General features: G+C 39.9%; 1 protein-coding gene across 5 annotated transcripts in view; it reads right to left on the reverse strand.

The window, feature by feature from the left end:
• Window positions 1-296: 296 nt before the first annotated feature.
• The window catches only part of mboat1 (membrane bound O-acyltransferase domain containing 1), a 136,040-nt gene continuing 118,947 nt past the window's right edge, over window positions 297-17,389 (reverse strand). For 4 of the 5 annotated variants that reach the window (XM_043719159.1, XM_043719160.1, XM_043719158.1 and 1 more), the window contains 2 exons: window positions 12,027-12,178; window positions 297-1,581 (listed from right to left, as the gene is read on the reverse strand). In XM_043719159.1, the coding sequence (XP_043575094.1) occupies window positions 1,431-1,581; window positions 12,027-12,178 (303 nt within the window). In that variant the 3' untranslated portion in view covers window positions 297-1,430. Of the gene's footprint in view, window positions 1,582-12,026; window positions 12,179-17,389 lie in introns of those variants that run through there. The other variant, XM_043719162.1, reaches the window with a different exon arrangement.

Genomic DNA, 17,389 nt, shown 5'->3' on the forward strand with positions numbered 1-17,389 from the left:
GGGACTAATTTGGTTTTGGAAAATGGTCTGTGTGAACTAGTTGAACCCAAAGGTCTGTTTCCCTGCTGTATGACTGTTTGACTGTATAATCCAATGGGTTGCAGTTCTGAGGTATATCAAATTTTAACCTGATCGTAGTAAACTAAATGAGATTGCTGCAGTTACTACTTCAATGCACCTTTAGGTCTTTGGCGAACACCTTCTGTATCTTTCAAAAACACAGTCTCTCATCATCCCTGCAAAAGGTCTAGTAAACAAAGAAACACATTGTCGGCTACAATAAATACAGCACTAAATAAAAGAAATAAATAATTTTAATATATAAAAATTATTGGCAAATTAAGGTTTTTATAATTATAAGATCTATTAGCATAACCAAGCTGAATGCTCCTACTTACAAGCAGTTTTGATTTTATCAAACGTTTTACAAACAGAACAGAACAATGAACTATTGCAAGTTTGGTTACTTCATATTTAGCACAAGCAGTCGAGCCATTCACTGTGATTTCAATCACTTATAGGGTTAGCTTTATTCTTCAATGAAATAATTTGCCACTGTAATTGTACTGGATGATCATTCTCCCAGTGCAGCCCCCCTTCTTAGCCTTCTGTGCGTTCTTCATCTAACTAAAGTGAAGTATAAGTGAAACACTACTCCTTCAAGTTGCTCTAGTCAGGATGTGGTAAGCCTGCCTTTGTCAGAATATTCAGCCTTTTAATTCTCAATCTGTCATCAGTCCAAACCAGCCACTTAGAGCTGTAAATTTCAAAATCTATTAGATTACAAATCCAAAGATTGGAATTTGTGACCATGGGTCACACATTTTGCTATTTGCTAAGGCAAAGAAAACCAATAGAATAATTGCTTTGGTGACAGGGGTAAAAATGTCACTTGGCCAGGGGCAAGTATGTAAAACGATATGGTAGATCAGCTTTAAATAACAATGGATAACTATAGATTATAAAGCAACAGTGTTAGTATTTCAACAATCTAACCAAAAATATCTTTATTACTCAGCTTCAAAATTTCACCAACAATTCTCTTGTAGCAAATGAGAGATCATTTATACATACGTATACCATTCACAGTGAAAATGTCCAAAGATTATGGGACAATTACACTGTTTTGAGGGAAAAAAACTCAAGTTGGCAAATGACAGCAATGCCTGCATACTACAGGCACCCAAGTGACCCAGGCATTGCAGCTAGAATTGGGGAAGGTTCAGTGGTTGTTCAGTGCATGGATCTCTGCATAGTAAGCAATCATGCTTCATTAAACCATTTCATTCATTAAATCTTCAGATGAATGGTCATGAGATTGAGACCACTCAGATACAAACTACTGGTTCTTTTGTTTTCCATCCCTGTACAACATCAAGTTTTTTTTTTCGCATCTCTCACTTCCAAAATACTTCATTTATGCTGAGTCACTACTGCTCTTTCTTGGGCTGCTGGTGACTGGGTGCTGGGTTAGAGGAGTTGGCCTTCAAAGAGGTTGTCTGCATAATACTCTTCCGTTTCTTGACTGCCAGAATTGGCAACACGATGGCACACAGTATGTGAAAATGAAAATAAATCGACCTTATAAAATCAAAAGAGAGAATTTATTCAGACATTTTCTGCAACACAAAGTCAAAAGGCACAGCAAAATAACATCACACATGACAACAATCCTGAAATTTAACTGATATACTACAGATTTCCAGTTAAGGTGAATTCTTTGAAGAAATACAAGGTCAAAGCTATAATAGAATTTTCCAGAATAGCCAGGGAATACTTCACTGCAATACATCATGTTGTGACCAAGATCTTGCAAACGTACCAAGTGGTTAGGTACCTGGGATCAAATAATGTTCACTTCAGCCACAAGCAACAGGTGGTGCTACAACTAACATGGATTTGAAATAATGAGAAAAAAACAACCAGGATTTCTGCCTGTAATCATGTGTTATTGACCTCTCTTCATCCTCACTGAAAAAGAGCATAAAACCATTAGGATGTAGGAGCAGAAGTAGATCTTTTGACCCACTGAGTCTGCTCTGCCATTCATGTTACTTCTGATAATCCTTAACTTTACTTTCCTGCTTCATTCCCAAGTAGAAATCTGTCTCAGCCTTGAATATACTTAGTGACTCAGCCTCAACAGCCCTCTGCACAATTCCACAGATTCACTATCCTTTGAGAGAAAAATAATTCTCATCTGTCTAAAACGGGCAACCCTTACTCTGAGATTATGACTTCTGGTCCTAAATTTTCCCATAAGGGGAAACAACTTTTTCAAATCTACCCTGTCAAGCTCCCAAAGGATGTTTCCCTTCATTCTTCTAAACTCCAATGAGTACAGGCCAAACATACTCAAACTCTCCTCAGACAATCTCTCCATATCCAGGATTAATCTAGTGACTGCCCCTAATGCCAGCTTATTTTTTTCTTAAATAAGGGGATCAAAACTGTTCACAATTTTCCATGTGTGGTCTGCCTAGGGCCTAACTTGGTTCCCCATTATTATTTCCTGAACCTCATTTTAACCTCCCCACTTTTATCCTCCATTCTCCTTGAAATAAAGGCCAACATTTAATCTGCCTTCGCAATTGCCCATTAAACTTGATGCTAGCTTTTTTATGATTCATGCACGAGATCCTCCAAAGTTCTTTGTGCTGCAATCTTTCTCCATTTAAATAATATTTCCCTCCTATTCTTCCTGCCAGTGTATAACCTCATTTTCCCACAATATACTCCATCAGGCAAGGTTTTGACCACTCACATACCTATCTATAACCTGTTGTAAACTTTTGGTTCTCCTCACTGCTGGTCTTCTCACCTAATTTTGTGTCATCTGCAAATCTGGCAGTAGCACATTCACTTACCTCATCCAAGTCATCAATATAGAGTGTAAATAATTGTGGCCTAGTGCTGATTCCTGTGGCACTCTTAGAGAGAGGTTGTCATCCTGAAAATGCCTGCCTGTATCCCACTCTGTTTTCTGTTAGTTAGGTAATCCTTTATCCATGCTAATATAGTACATCCAACACTATTATCTCTGATCTTATTAAGCAGCCTTATGTGCGGTACCTTTGGAAATCAAAACATATTACATTCACTGCTTCCTCTTCATCTGCCCTACTTGTTACCTCCTCAAAAGAATTCTAATAAATTTGATTTCTCCTTTATGAAGCAATGCTGACTATACTTATATTATCCTTTCTAAATGCTTTGCCCATGCATCCTTTATGACAGATGGTAATAGACATTTCTGGTTACCTATTTTTGTCGGTCTCTCTTTTTGAGTAAAGGAGTTAAATGGGCAGTTTTCCAATCCTCTGGGATTTTTCAAGAACCTAAGGATTCATGGGAGATTACTATCCGTGCACACACCAGCTGTGGAGCGACTTCTGTTAAAATCCTCAGATACATCCCATCAGGTCCAGGGGACTCATCAACATTTAGCACTAATTTCCCAAGTACTTTGTCTTTGGTGACATTTTGTTATGATTACTCCCCCTAGTCCTTGATTATATAGTGTTTTTGGAATGCTATTAATGCGCTCTACCATGAAAACTGATGCAATTCACCTCCTCTGCCATTTTCTAGTTTCCCATTATTATTTCCACAACCTCATTGTTTAAGAAGCCTACGTTCTCTGTGGTGTCTCTCTTCCTTTTTGTATATTGAAAGTAGGCCTTGTTTGCTCTCATAGTTTATTTTCTGTTTTTGATAACTTTTGCCTTCACTTTTAAAAAACTTTCCAATCCTGACTTTCCACTAATCTTTGCCTTATAGTATTTTTTATTTCTTTCAAATTGTAGATTAACTTCCATAGTTAACCATGGCCGGTTTATCCCCTTCCTAAGTCCCTCTTCTTCACAGGAATATATTTTGCTGAATTATGAATTCTTAAGCACCTGCCACTGTTCCTCAATCATATACAACTTTTGCTAAACTGCTTTCACAGTCCATTCCAACCAATGCTGCCCTCATTCCTATGTAATTACTTTTATTTAAGTTTAGCACAGTTGCTTCTGACCCTAACCAAATGCCAAATTCTACCATTTTAAAAATACTATAGAACAGCTACTTGTAGGCGGCCTATAGATTATCATCAGTGTCTTTTCCCTCCTGTTATTTCTTAATACCAACCATATGTATTCTGCATCATTCAGCCCAAGATTATTTCTTCCTATCGTACTTATTCCATCTCAATTGAACATAGATAGTCTACTATTTTTCGCTTTCTTACCATCCTTTTGTAAAGTTGTATATCCCTGAATAGTTAGTTTCTAACTTTGTTCCCCTGATAACTACATCTCAATGACGATAAGATCATACTGATTAACTTCTACTTTTCAATACATTTGGTTTGTTATGAATACTATGCAGTTAGGTAAAGAACCATTAAAAAAGCCTGTGGCTCCGATGTGATTCCGAAGCAATTTCAGACAGTGCTTTGTGCTTTGCCACTTTGGTTTGGAGAATATTAATATTAGTACCCAGAAGCAAAAACATTTTTCTATAGCATCCAAATGAAAACTATACAGAAAGATTGAAGCAGAGCACAAATTCAGAAATTTTTAAAAATAATACAATTCTGTTTGGGGTTTGATCCTAAATAGCAGTCCAATTTTCAGAGGGTTAAATTGGCAACTATGAGGAGCTTAGATAACATATATCTAAACTGGAACTGATCACATCCAGTTCAGTTAAAACTGAGCTATATCACCTTGGGTTTCGCTTTTGTTTACAAATGCTAAATCTTTTGGCCAGAAAACCTGAAGAGCTGCCAGCTCTTTGTATTTACAAGCAAGTTATGTGTAGACAGCGGTTTTTATTTTGGTCTGTTGCATTCTAAATTAAGTTAGGAATCAACTTAGAACACTGCATTCCATGGGATGCCTCACAATTATCTCAAGCAACATCAAAATTAAATATTTGTATGGTCTCCATTAAAGTCTTCTCATAAGAGGTTTGACACGACAGAAGAGCTACCTGGTATACCAAGGTACAACTGAGTTTCTCACTCACATCTAGCAGTTATTTATCCAGGACAGGTCACACAGCTGCCATCAAAGCACAGTTTATAGTTGAAAAAGGAACAAAAACGCAGCTCTATTACTTGTTCATGAAGCAGTTAAATTGTGTGCAACTGCTCTGCATTTTACATTCTCTTGTACAAACTGTAAACAGCTTCCAAAAGAGCATTGAATACAGATACGATGCAGGCCGGTTTGACACATATACAAGATAATAAATTCACTCAACAGCAATAATAATCTGCATCCAAGTTAAAATGCCTTTGGGATGAGCAAGGTTTCCACTGAGAACTATGAGAAATGTGGAGGGTGGGCTTTGTGGTCCAATGTTTGACATCAGAGTTGTTTTCCACCACAATTTGTAACCGCATGCCCTGGCACATTCCTCACTTTGCCACAATCCTCAAGCCATGGAATCAAATCTGGTTCAATCAGGAATGCAGAAGAGAAGAATCCAGGAATAGCATGAGAGTTATCTGAAAACATGGTTCTAAACTGTTAGAACTTCAACACATGACTACATGTGTTATAGAACATGAGCAGAATACTATAGACAGAGCTACGTAATTTGACCGACAGATCAAATCAAAACTGCGGTCTTGTTACATCTCTACACAATTTAGCGTGGATCATTAGACAACTAACAGGGTGCAAAGTGTTTATCTGGCAAACAACAGAACATGAGCATAAAAAATGTAGGTGAACTATCTGCAAATATCTTCTGGGCGACCTACCTCATAGAATCCCCTACAGTGTAGAAACAGGCCATTTGGCCCAACAACAAGTCCACACCGACCCTTCGAAGAGTAACCCTCCCAAACTCATTCCCCTACCCTATTACTCTATATTTACCCCTGATTAATGCACCTATCCTACACATCCCTAAACACAATGGACAATTTAGCATGGCCAATTCACCTAACCTGCACATCTTTTTAGATTGTGGAAGGAAACCGGAAAATCCGGACAAAATCCAAGCAGACACAGGGAGAATGTGCAAACTCCACACAGTTACCCGAGGCTGATTGAACCCGGGTCCCTGGCGCTGTGAGGCAGCAGTGCTAACCACTGAGTTACTGTGCTGACCTCAGCTTCCTCATGAGGCCCCATCTTCACAGAAGCTAGACTCATACCAATTATCTGAAGAAGCAAGTGAACAAACTGGATGTACCTAAGGTCAAAACACCCCAGCAGAAATGTTGAAGATAAGTGCTCCAGAACTAGCTATTGCTCTAGTGAAGTTGTTTCAACGCAGCTACAACACTGATATCCAACTGAAAAAGTGGATAATTACTCAAGAATGGCCAGTCCACAAAAGGTAGGACAATTCCAATTTTTGCTGCTATTGACCAACTTGGTTCATCCTCAATCAGCAAACATCAACAGTGCTATCAAGCAGTTATTAGTCAACAATAAATTACCAATGCTTGAGTTGTGGATTTCATATCCTGTTGTCCCAATGACTCATTATAGCCTTGATGTAAATAGGGTAAAGGGTCTGAATCTAGAGATGAGATAAAAATACTTGCTCTTGACATCATCTCAACCTTTAAGAGTGCCACAACAAAGAAGCTAAGTGAAATTAAACTGACTTACAATCTGGAAAAAAAATGCTCTACTGATTGAAGTTACACATAGCATGAAGGGAGACAGTTGTGATTGTTAGAGACCCAGCATCTTACTCTAGGGATCAGGTTGTAGTAGCTCCGCCAATAAGAGATAATCCAACCCATTTCCTTTTGGCATTCATATCACTGAACCTTCCACATTCAACATTCTGGACTTTACCATTGATAATAAACTAAAATGCAACAGCCATATCAATACAGTGGCACAACAGCATCAGAAGCTGAGAATTCTTTACCAAGTAATTCATCTCCTGACTTCCCAAGACTGGTCAGCCATCTGCAAGGCACAAGTCAAGGGTGTGATGGAATACTCTCCATTACCTGGATTAATGCAACTCTAACAATACTCATGAACCCCAGCATCATCCAGGACAAAGTAACCTACTTGATTAGCACTCCACCCACTATCTTACCCTGTCCACCACAATGGCACGAGCTTGTACCATTTGCAAAATGCACTGCAACAATTCAGCAACCTCCTTCGACAGCATCTTCCAAACCAAGCATTTCTACCTAGAAGGACAAGAGCAGATGCATGGGATCACCACCATACACCGGTTAGTTCACGTTCAAGCCACGATGACGTGGAGTATCACTGGGTCGAAAACCTTGAATTCCTTACTTAATAGTTTAGTGGATGTACCAGCAACAGATGGACTGCTTCAGTCTCAAAGGCAATTAAGGATAGGTACTAAATGAAGCCTAGATGTCCACGCCACGATTTTTTTAAAAATGGAAGCAGCTCTGGGAATATAGAATTTTAAACAGACCCAGGAACAAATTCCTTGTGAGGCAATTTGCTGCCACTATTTGGGACAGTTTAAACTATCATGACATGGTGTTGGCACCAGGAGACAAACTAGAGAGAAGTACCAAGTTGTACAGAATATCAGGAGAGACAAATTGTACTATAGCAAGAAATGCTAAATTATCAGATAATTTCAGGGTTAGGGGGAAAAGTCAAAATTAGGATTACTGTCCATTTATATGGATGTGGTGGAGGTTGTTGATAGCTTCCTATTTCCAGACTCCACAAATACCAGCAAAATGTCACTTGAACTTGAAATCAATACAAATATCACAAAAGCTGCCTCTACTTGTTCCAGAGTCGAAGAGTGTGGAAAAGCACAGCCAATCAGGCAGCACTGAGAAGCAGCAGAGTCAATGTTTCGAGCATATGCTCTTCATCAGCTCTTCAACCTAGTTCCAGGTTGAGTGAGAGATTGTGGAATGACAGCAACTTGATGGATAACACTTTGCTCTGCAAGGTAATGGAAACACAAAAATTTAAAACTTGAGTTCACCAATCCTCCCTCCTTGGTACACTCCTCCACAGTTGAGAGATGTGGACATCATGTACCAGTCAGGAGAAAAGGGTGACTGTTTCCACTTTCACTCCCTCAGACATATTCTCAGTATCTCTTGTAAAGATAAAGTCACCAACTCTCAGGTTCCACACATTATTTACTTAGCTAAGCCAATATTATCTGCATTGGCTGGGCCATGTTGATGATGGAGGACATCCTACTAAAGACCTTCAGTACTGTAAATAAGCCATGAGATCGCAACTTCCTGGGTGTCTATGCCTCCTCCATAAGAACACCTGCAAGCAAGTGATGAAGATGGTAGTTATTAACACTTACAACTGGGAGACACAGTCACTAAAGGCAGTGATCTCTTGGGACTGTTTGTATGGAAGAACATTGGAAAACTTGAACAGAAGCAAAAAGGTCAGCTGGCTGAAAAGAGAGCCCAGAGAGAACAGAGGCCAGCGAATTATGCACATTTGCTGCAAAACTGTTACACAAGATTGGAACTCTTGAGCCACAACAAAGTTGACCATTACAGAAAGCTTTCAACAATATGTAAAGAAGCAGAATGCGGTAGATAAAGTATGATTGGTGAGTGCAGGTGCAGATAACTATGTTCAAATATGATATGCTTATAAAGGAGAATTGCTCAAAGAAGGGCAGGACTGGATATTAAATATTTCTATGTACAAGGTGTTCAGAAAAGATAGGTAAAGGCAAGAAAGGAGCAGGGTGGCAGAATTGATTAAGTACATTGAAGTGCCAATGCAGGAGGATGCTTCAGTGATCAAGGAAAAGAATCTACTTGACTAGAATTAAAGAATTAAAAAGTTGCAATTATGTTGCTTGACATAACATACAGATGATGGTAGAAGATCTCACATTAGAAAGTGCTATCCAGATAATGGTGGAAGCTGAATTGAGAATACAGCTCGAGATAATGACAAGAAAAGAAAGCCAATCTGTCTTCAAGAAACTCATCATACTTTGTTAATTTTCTAAGAACACCCAAAACAAATCAGGTTAAACAGACATAAAATGGCTATAAATTATTTGATGCTCGAGGCTACTGTTCCAGATAAGGAATTTTAAAAAAGAAGCAAATAGGAAAAAATGTTCAGTTTCATTACCCTATGCAATATTTTGAAGGAAGTGGAACATTTCCAGGATATGTGCAAGAGTCAAAGGCAGAAGTTGAACCACAGAATTAATCATGCTTATGTGCATGAGAAAGTTAACACCATTCAGCAGGCATGTTTGGGAGAAAATTCAGAGTACAAGGCATTTCTTCATGGGAATCTGTACCAATACTTCAAGGTCAGGTTTACGTCTCTGACTGAACCTGACAAAATTACAATGTTAACCAAAAGAATTCAAAAAAGGAGGACAGGATTAGAAACACACTACCTTCTCTGACACAAGTTTGGGGACCTAAAGATCCTCCATGGGAAACAAACCTCCACAGCAACACTGATACCAGAGGACATGATCAGCAAAATGCATCCAGGATTAAAGATCCACCAAAATTCCATTGTGGCAATGAGCTGTACTTGGATATTTTGACCTCAAGCAGTAGACTTTAAACCCAAATAATCAGTCATTTACAAGGACACACACAGGGTTTTGGTAAACCTATGTTACTTATTTGAAACAATTGTATGAACAAAACGACTAGAAAAATGTTTGCGTCAGGATGTTGAAGAGGGCAGTTAGTACCTGATATATTGATAAGGTTCCCCATGGTAGGCTCATTCAGAAAGTAAAGAAGCATGGGATACAGAGATACCTGGCCATCTGGATACAACATTGGCTGGCCCATAGAAGGCAGAGGGTGGTGGTAGATGGAAAGTATTCAGCCTGAAGCTCAGTGACCAGTGGTGTTCCACAGGGATCAGGTTCTGGGACCTCGTCTCTTTGTGATTTTTATAAATGACTTGGATGAGGAAGTGGAAGGGTAGGTTAGTAAGTTTGCCGATGTCACAAAGGTTGGTGGTGTTGTGGATAGTGTGAAGGGCTGTTGTAGGTTGCAGCGAGACAGGATACAGAACTGGGCTGATAAGTGGCAGATGGAGGTCAACCTGGAAAAGTGTGAAGTGATTCATTTTGGAAAGTCAAATTTGAATGCAGAATACAGAATTACAGGCAGGATTCTTGGTAGTGTGGAGAAATAGAAGGATCTTGGGGTCCATGTCCATAGATCCCTTAAACTTGCCACCCGGCTCGATAGGGTTGTTAAAAAGGTGTATGGTGTGTTAGCTTTCATTAATAGGGAGTTTGAGTTTAAGAGCCATGAGGTAATAGTGCAGCTCTAGAGAGTCCTGGTTAGACAGCACTTGGAATATTGGGCAGCACGGTGGCTCAGCAGTTAGCACTGCTGCCTCACAACGCCAGGGACCTGGGTTCAATTTCAACCTCGGGTGACTGTCTGTGTGGAGTTTGCACATTTTCCCCACATGTCTGCGTGGGTTTCCTCCGGGTGCTCCAGTTTCCTCTCACAATCCAAACATGTACAAGTTAGTTGAATTGGCCATAGTGTTCAGGGATGTATAGGTTATGTGCATTAGTCGGGGTAAATATAGAATAATAGGTCTGGGTGGGTTAATCTTTGGAGGGCCAATGTGGACTTGCAGGGCTGAAGGGCCTGCTTCCACACTGTAGGGATTCGAGTCAATTCGATTGCGTTCATTTCTGGTTGCAACATTATAGGAAAGATGTAGAAGCTTTGGAGAGGGTGCAGAGGAGATTTACCAGGATGCTGCCTGGCCTGGAGGGCATGTTGTATTAAGAAAGGTTGAGTGAGCTAGGGCTTTTCTCATTGGAGTAAAAAAGAATGAGAGGTGACTTGATAGAGGTGTGCAAGAGGTTGAGTGGATAGCCAGAGACATTTTTCCCATGGCGGAAATGTCTATCATGAGGGGGCATAATTTTAAGATGATTGGACGAAGGTTTTGGGGAGATGTCAGAGGTAGGCTATTTACTCAAAGTGGATGGGGTGTGAAATGCACTGCCAGCCATGGTAGTACAGTCAGATATATTAGGGACATTTAAACAACTCTTGGATAGGCACATGGAAGATAGTACAATGAAGGTTATGTAGGTCAGTCTGATTTTACAGTAGGATAGAAGGTCGGTACAACATCAAGGGCCAAAGGGCCTGTACTGTGCTATATTGTTTTATGTTCTATTGTGATGCCACCCATCAGGATATAAAGAAGTGCAAACAAAATGCAGGGAAACTCAGCAGGTCTGGCAGTATATGTGAAGAGGGAAACAGCATTATCACTTTGAATCCCTGCTAAATTTCTCTTTTTTTTCCACAAATGCTGCCAGACGCGTTGAGTTTCTCCAGTATTTTCTGCATCTATTCAAGATTTTTAGCATCCACAATATTTTGCTTTAATTAGGATATAAAAGAGTCCTGGGAGGAGCTAACCAATTCTACATTTGTTATCAATGCTCTACATTAATGTCAGTAGTAGTAGGAGTAATGTGAATTCATTCTTAAATTTAGCCTGGTATCTCACAAGAGGCCATCATGCATCTCAGATGTAATGTAACCAGTTATTAACATGCACGCAATGAATGTGTTTACTCTTCATCAGGATTAAGCACATCTCCTGCCAAAGATTTCATGTGGGTACCCTTCTTCATATGATAACAGTTGTTGAGACAAAGTCCAGCAAGAAGGATTGGTGGTAGTGAAACTCCTAAAGCACTTAGCCCCAATACTGGAACAACTCGCCTCCACCTACCGAGGGCAACTGGTCACCTGCACCCCAAAAAAATTTAATAAGACTAAGACAAACTGTTGATCATTTAACTATTTAGGTTTGATTTCTATTATGCACAAAACTGAACCATCATACTACTCAAGAAACAATGAATATAGGCTGTCTATTTTCACAACTGAATTTACAATTGTGTACATTTCTTCTGGAGAATGCTGTAGATGGAAACATTTTCACAAAACGAAACCTCTTGCAGGTACAATGTCTGATTAATTTCAGTGCTTTAATTTTGTTACTTGAGGACAAACAAAATCAGACAATACGTCTACTTACTTGTAGAATTTGATTGTGGGTTCTGCACCCAAGAGGAGGAAAGGTGTTACTATGTAGCAGAGGGCCAGTTGAGTAAAAACCCAAGTCATAACATCATAGCCAATTTTCATCTTCCTGGAAGAAAGGAAGTAATGTCTGAAGTTGCTTCTCATCTAAAGGGCAGGAGAAATGCAAATGAGAATGAACTGAACACAAGATTCAACAAAATTAAATGCACTTCAAAGTCTAATTGTTAGGAATACATAGCATCAAAGTGGCCACCTAAATTTGTACTTCTTATTCCAAACAATTTAAATGACACGAATATGGTTAAAAAATATTGGAGGTTATAACTGCCAATTAAAATGCCTTTATTCTCTACCTTCAATGTATTCATGACAAATAGAAATGTTCAAAATAAAATAAACATCCAAATTAAAATATGTTAGACAGTTACTGTTGCCTCATATTGCCAAATCTTAAATACAATTGTCATTTCAGAATTGGGCAGCATGGTGGCTCAGTGGTTAGCACTGCTGCCTCACAGCACCAGGGACTCGGGTTCGATTCCCACCTCGGGCGACTCTCTGCGTGGAGTTCGCACATTCTCCCAGCGTCTGCATGGGTTTCCTCCGGGTACTCCAGTTTCCGTCCACAATCCAAAAATGTGCAGGTGAGGTGAATTGGCCATGCTAAATTGCCAAGGTGCATTAGTCAGGTGTAAATGTAGGAAAATGGGTCTGGACGGGGTGATCTTTGGAGGGGCGGTGTGGACTTGTTGAACTGAAGGGCCTGTTTCCATACTGTAGGGAATCTAATCTAATCTAAAAACTGATGTCTGCACACTTGCATCTAATGACAACTTGTACAAAACAATAACAAGCAGGTATAATTTGCTTTAAACATCCTCCAATTTGTAGTCAATCAATTCATTGCTTGGTTAATGGAAAATCTCAAGACTGTTGTCATATGATAGAAACTTGCTTATGAGAGGAAACACTTGGAAGTACCTTACTAATTCACAAGGACAGGCTAGGGCCATATCAATCTGGGACCAATACCAGAGAGAGAGAGAGAGAGAGAGAGAGAGAGAGAACGAGAGAGAGAGAGAACGAGAGTGCGAGCAAGAGTGACATACACAGAGATTTTGTCTCAAAAAAAAATCAACTCCAGCACAGAAATGGAGCCTTTTTCTTGTAGCCGCAGGTTATAATTTTTAGGAAAGGAGCTGAACCACTTCTTCAGCTGGAAAAGCCAGATTCCTGCTGGTACTTTGATCGAACTATTACAGATTCATTCCCTGACATTTTCAACTTCTATTTCAGTGAACTGACAGAGAACTTTCAGGCCTACAAGGGTTCCAACGATCATCTTAGAGAAATTGGTCGAAGACTGACTTTCGGGATTTTAAGAAATCCAAGTGCCTGTTACAGATTTTAGAAATCAATAAACTTTTGTCGATGAGGAGCGAGCATTTACTGTGATTGCATTTTGGGTGTTGTGCAAAACGATCACATCCTTTTTTTTTGATTTAAACTTACGAGAAAGCCTGTTTTGTACTTGTTTTTTTTAAATGCACAATATTCAAGGAGCTCCTTGTAGGAAATATAGGGCTCAAGAGCAAGTCTGCCGAATGATTATAAATGTTCCTACAGGTTTGTGAAGAAAAAAAGATTGATAAACACAAATGTACACCCCTTACAGTCAGAGACAGGAGATATGATAATGGGGAACTAAGAAATGGCTGACCAACTGCATACATATCAAAAACAGAAACTGGTGGAAAATCTCAGCAGGTCTTACAGCTCTGTGGCGAGAAATCATTTAATGTCCAGGGAACCTTCTTCAGTTTTGATTTCTCTCCACAGATGCTGACAGACGTGTTGAGATTTTCCACCAATTTCTGTTACTGTTTCAGATTTCCAGTATCTGCAGTTCTTTCGGGTTTTTTTTTTATCAACTGTATACATACTTTAGTTATGTCATCACAAAGGAAGATACAAATAACAAACAAGAAATGCTGGGGACACGAGATAGATTAGATAAGATTACTTACAGTGTGGAAACAGGCCCTTTGGCCCAACAAGTCCACACCAATCTTCCAAAGAGCAACCCACCCAGACCCACTCCCCTGCATTTACCCCTTCACCTAACACTACGGGAAATTTAGCATGGCCTCTCGAGACAAAGAGCACCTGAAGCAAATTAGTATGAGTAGAAAAAAAATGTTTTGATGGGTTTGAAAGCCAATTCGTTCCCAGGGCCTGATAACCTATATCACAGAGTATATAAGGAAATGGCCCTAGATATCGTGGATGCATTGCTGGTCATCTTTCAAGATTCTATCAACTCGAACAGTTCCTGTACATTTGAGGGCAGCTAATGTAACCCCTCTATTTAAAATGTGAGATACAGAGAAAAAAACTGAAATATAGACCGGTCAGGCTGACGACAGTCATGGAAAAAATGTTCGAGCCTAGTACAATGATGTCATAGATAAGCTTTTAGAAAACAGTGGCAGAATTGAACACAGTTAGCCTGGATTTATTAAAGGGAAATGATGCTTGACAGATCTACTGGAGTTCGTTGAGGGATTTAACTCGTAGAGTTGATGAGGTGGTGTCAGGGGATGTGGTTTATTTGGACTTTAGAAGGCTTTTGACAAAGTCCCACATAGGAAATTAGCATATAAAATTACAGATCATGGAACTGGGGGAAGTGTGTTGAGATGGACAGTAAACAGGTTGGCAAACAGGAATCAAGTGGGCCTTTTTCCAAATGGCAGGCAATGACTTGTGGGTACCATAGAGATCATTGGTAGGACCCAACTATTCACAATATGCATTTATGATTTAGATAAAGGAATGAAATTTAATATCTACAAAGTTACAGAAGGTAAAAAACTGGGTGGGAAGATGAGCTGTGAGGAGGATACAGATATCTTTCAGTGTGATTTGGACAAGCTGAGAGAGTGGGCAAATGCATGGTTGTTGCAGCATAACATGAATAAATGTGAGGCTATCCATTTCAGTAGCAAAAACAGGAAGACGGATTATTATCTGAATTACTATAAATTGAGAGAGATGAATGTACAAGGTTTGGGTGTTTTTGTACACCAGTCGCTGGAGATAAACATGCAGGTGCAGCAGGTAGTAAAGAAGATCTTTGTTGAGAGAGGTTTTGCATACAGGAGCAGGGATGTCTTGCTGCAATTATACAGGGCCTTGGTGAGACCATATCTGGAATGTTTGTGCATTTTTGATCTCCTTACCTGAGGAAGGATGTTTTTGCTATAGAGGAAGAGCAGCAAAAGTTTACCAGATTGATTCCTGGGATGGCGGGACTGACGTATGATGAGAGATTGAATTGGTGAGAATTATATTAGCTGGAGTTCAGAAAAATGAGGAAGGATCTTATAGAAACCTAGAAAATTCTAATATTAGAAAGCGTTGATGCAAGAAAAATGTTCCTGATGGTGGTGGAATCCAGAGCCAATAGTCACAGTCAAGATACAGGGTAGTCATGGCTGATAGCTAAGTTCGGTGTCAATAGGAAGACCCTCAGCCGGGACGTTGGTTCATGTCACACTACAGGTGACCACCACTGCACTATATACACACACACACCTATACACAGACACGCGCACAGACACTCACACACACTCCTACAGACACACACATTCCCACACTCACACATGCACCTTCTCACAGACTTAGACCCTTGTACACTCACACATACACACTCTCTCTCACAGACACTTACAACCCCCAACCCCAGAAACGTACACACACACACGTGAATCTGTACTTGCACAGTTACATTGTACTTTGCTCAAAAACTGCATGAATCCATGTAAGACTCTGTTAACTCATTTTTTAGATTAGAATCAGTCTAAACATTATGGCACAGACAACAGCACACAGCGGGCTAACACCTTCAACATACTATCTGGGCTGACACCAATTGTTAAAGTTAACCTGAGAATGTAATTTTTAAAGAAAGTTTTGTGATTTACGTATGAACGAAGTGAAACTAACATGGTCATTCTAACAGACGAGAGACTTAACAAACAATCCAGGTCTTTTTCAATGTATAATTTCAGTTACATCACACTGTAAAATTTTGCTATAAATTCTGTGTCTTACAATTGTGTACTCTGCAACCACCTGATGAAGGAGTGGCGCTCCGAAAGCTAGTGCTACCTGTTGGACTATAACCTGATTTTTAACTTTGTACACCCCAGTCCAACACAGGCATCTCCAAAACAAGATACAGCGTAAACCAGTTAGGACTGAGAACAAGAGAGATTTCTTGAGTATGGGACATACGGCCTCAGACCCTCAGGTGACCATCCAAGGTGGACTTCGGGACAGGCAAAAACACAAAGTGGCTGAGCAGAGGCTAATAACAAAGTTCGGTAGCCATGGGGATAGCCTCAACAGGGGCCTTGGGTTCATATCACACTACAGATGACCCCTCTGCACTATGTACTTTCTCACATACATGCACACAAGCGCGCGCACACACCTCCTCCAGACCCACACACCCAAGCAGACCCTCTCTCATACGCTCAAATATACATCCCCCACACTCACACACGCACCCTCTCATAGACTTAGACCTCTTTACACTTACACACACACAAGTTTGTGGGGTGAATTTGTACTTGCAGAGCTACATTTTATTTTGCTCAAAAACTGCATAAATCCATGTAAGATTCTGTTAATCCCACTTTAGAAATAGAATCAGTCTGACCTAACATTGGGACACAGACTTTAACTTCACACCTTCAATGCATTATTTGAGTTGAGATGACACCTATTGTTAAAAGCTATCTTGAGAATGTAACTTTTAAAAAGTTCTGGGATTTACATATGAGAAACCAAAGCTGAAAATGTGTTGCTGGAAAAGCGCAGCAGGTCAGGCAGCATCCAGGGAACAGGAGAATCGACGTTTCGTGCATAAGCCCTTCTTCAGGACTTATGCCCGAAACGTCGATTCTCCTGTTCCCTGGATGCTGCCTGACCTGCTGCGCTTTTCCAGCAACACATTTTCAGCTCTGATCTCCAGCATCTGCAGACCTCACTTTCTCCCCATATGAGAAACCAAAACTAACAAGATCATTGTAAAAGACAAAAGACTTAAGCTAAATTTGTTTAACCTTATATTCTACGACATTGCAATCCTGTTGCTAAAAAGTCTGCGTCTTACGATTCTGCTCCACAACCACCTGATGAAGAATCAGCACTCAAAAAGCTAGTGCTTCCAAATAATCCTGTTGGACTACAACCTGGTGTTGTGTAATTTTTAACTTTGTCCACCCCAGTCCAACACTGGCACCTCCAAATCATGTTTGATAAAAGGAATGGAATTGTTGAAATGAA

This window comes from Chiloscyllium plagiosum, chromosome 29 (assembly GCF_004010195.1).
Source record: "Chiloscyllium plagiosum isolate BGI_BamShark_2017 chromosome 29, ASM401019v2, whole genome shotgun sequence".
NCBI lineage: Eukaryota > Metazoa > Chordata > Chondrichthyes > Orectolobiformes > Hemiscylliidae > Chiloscyllium > Chiloscyllium plagiosum.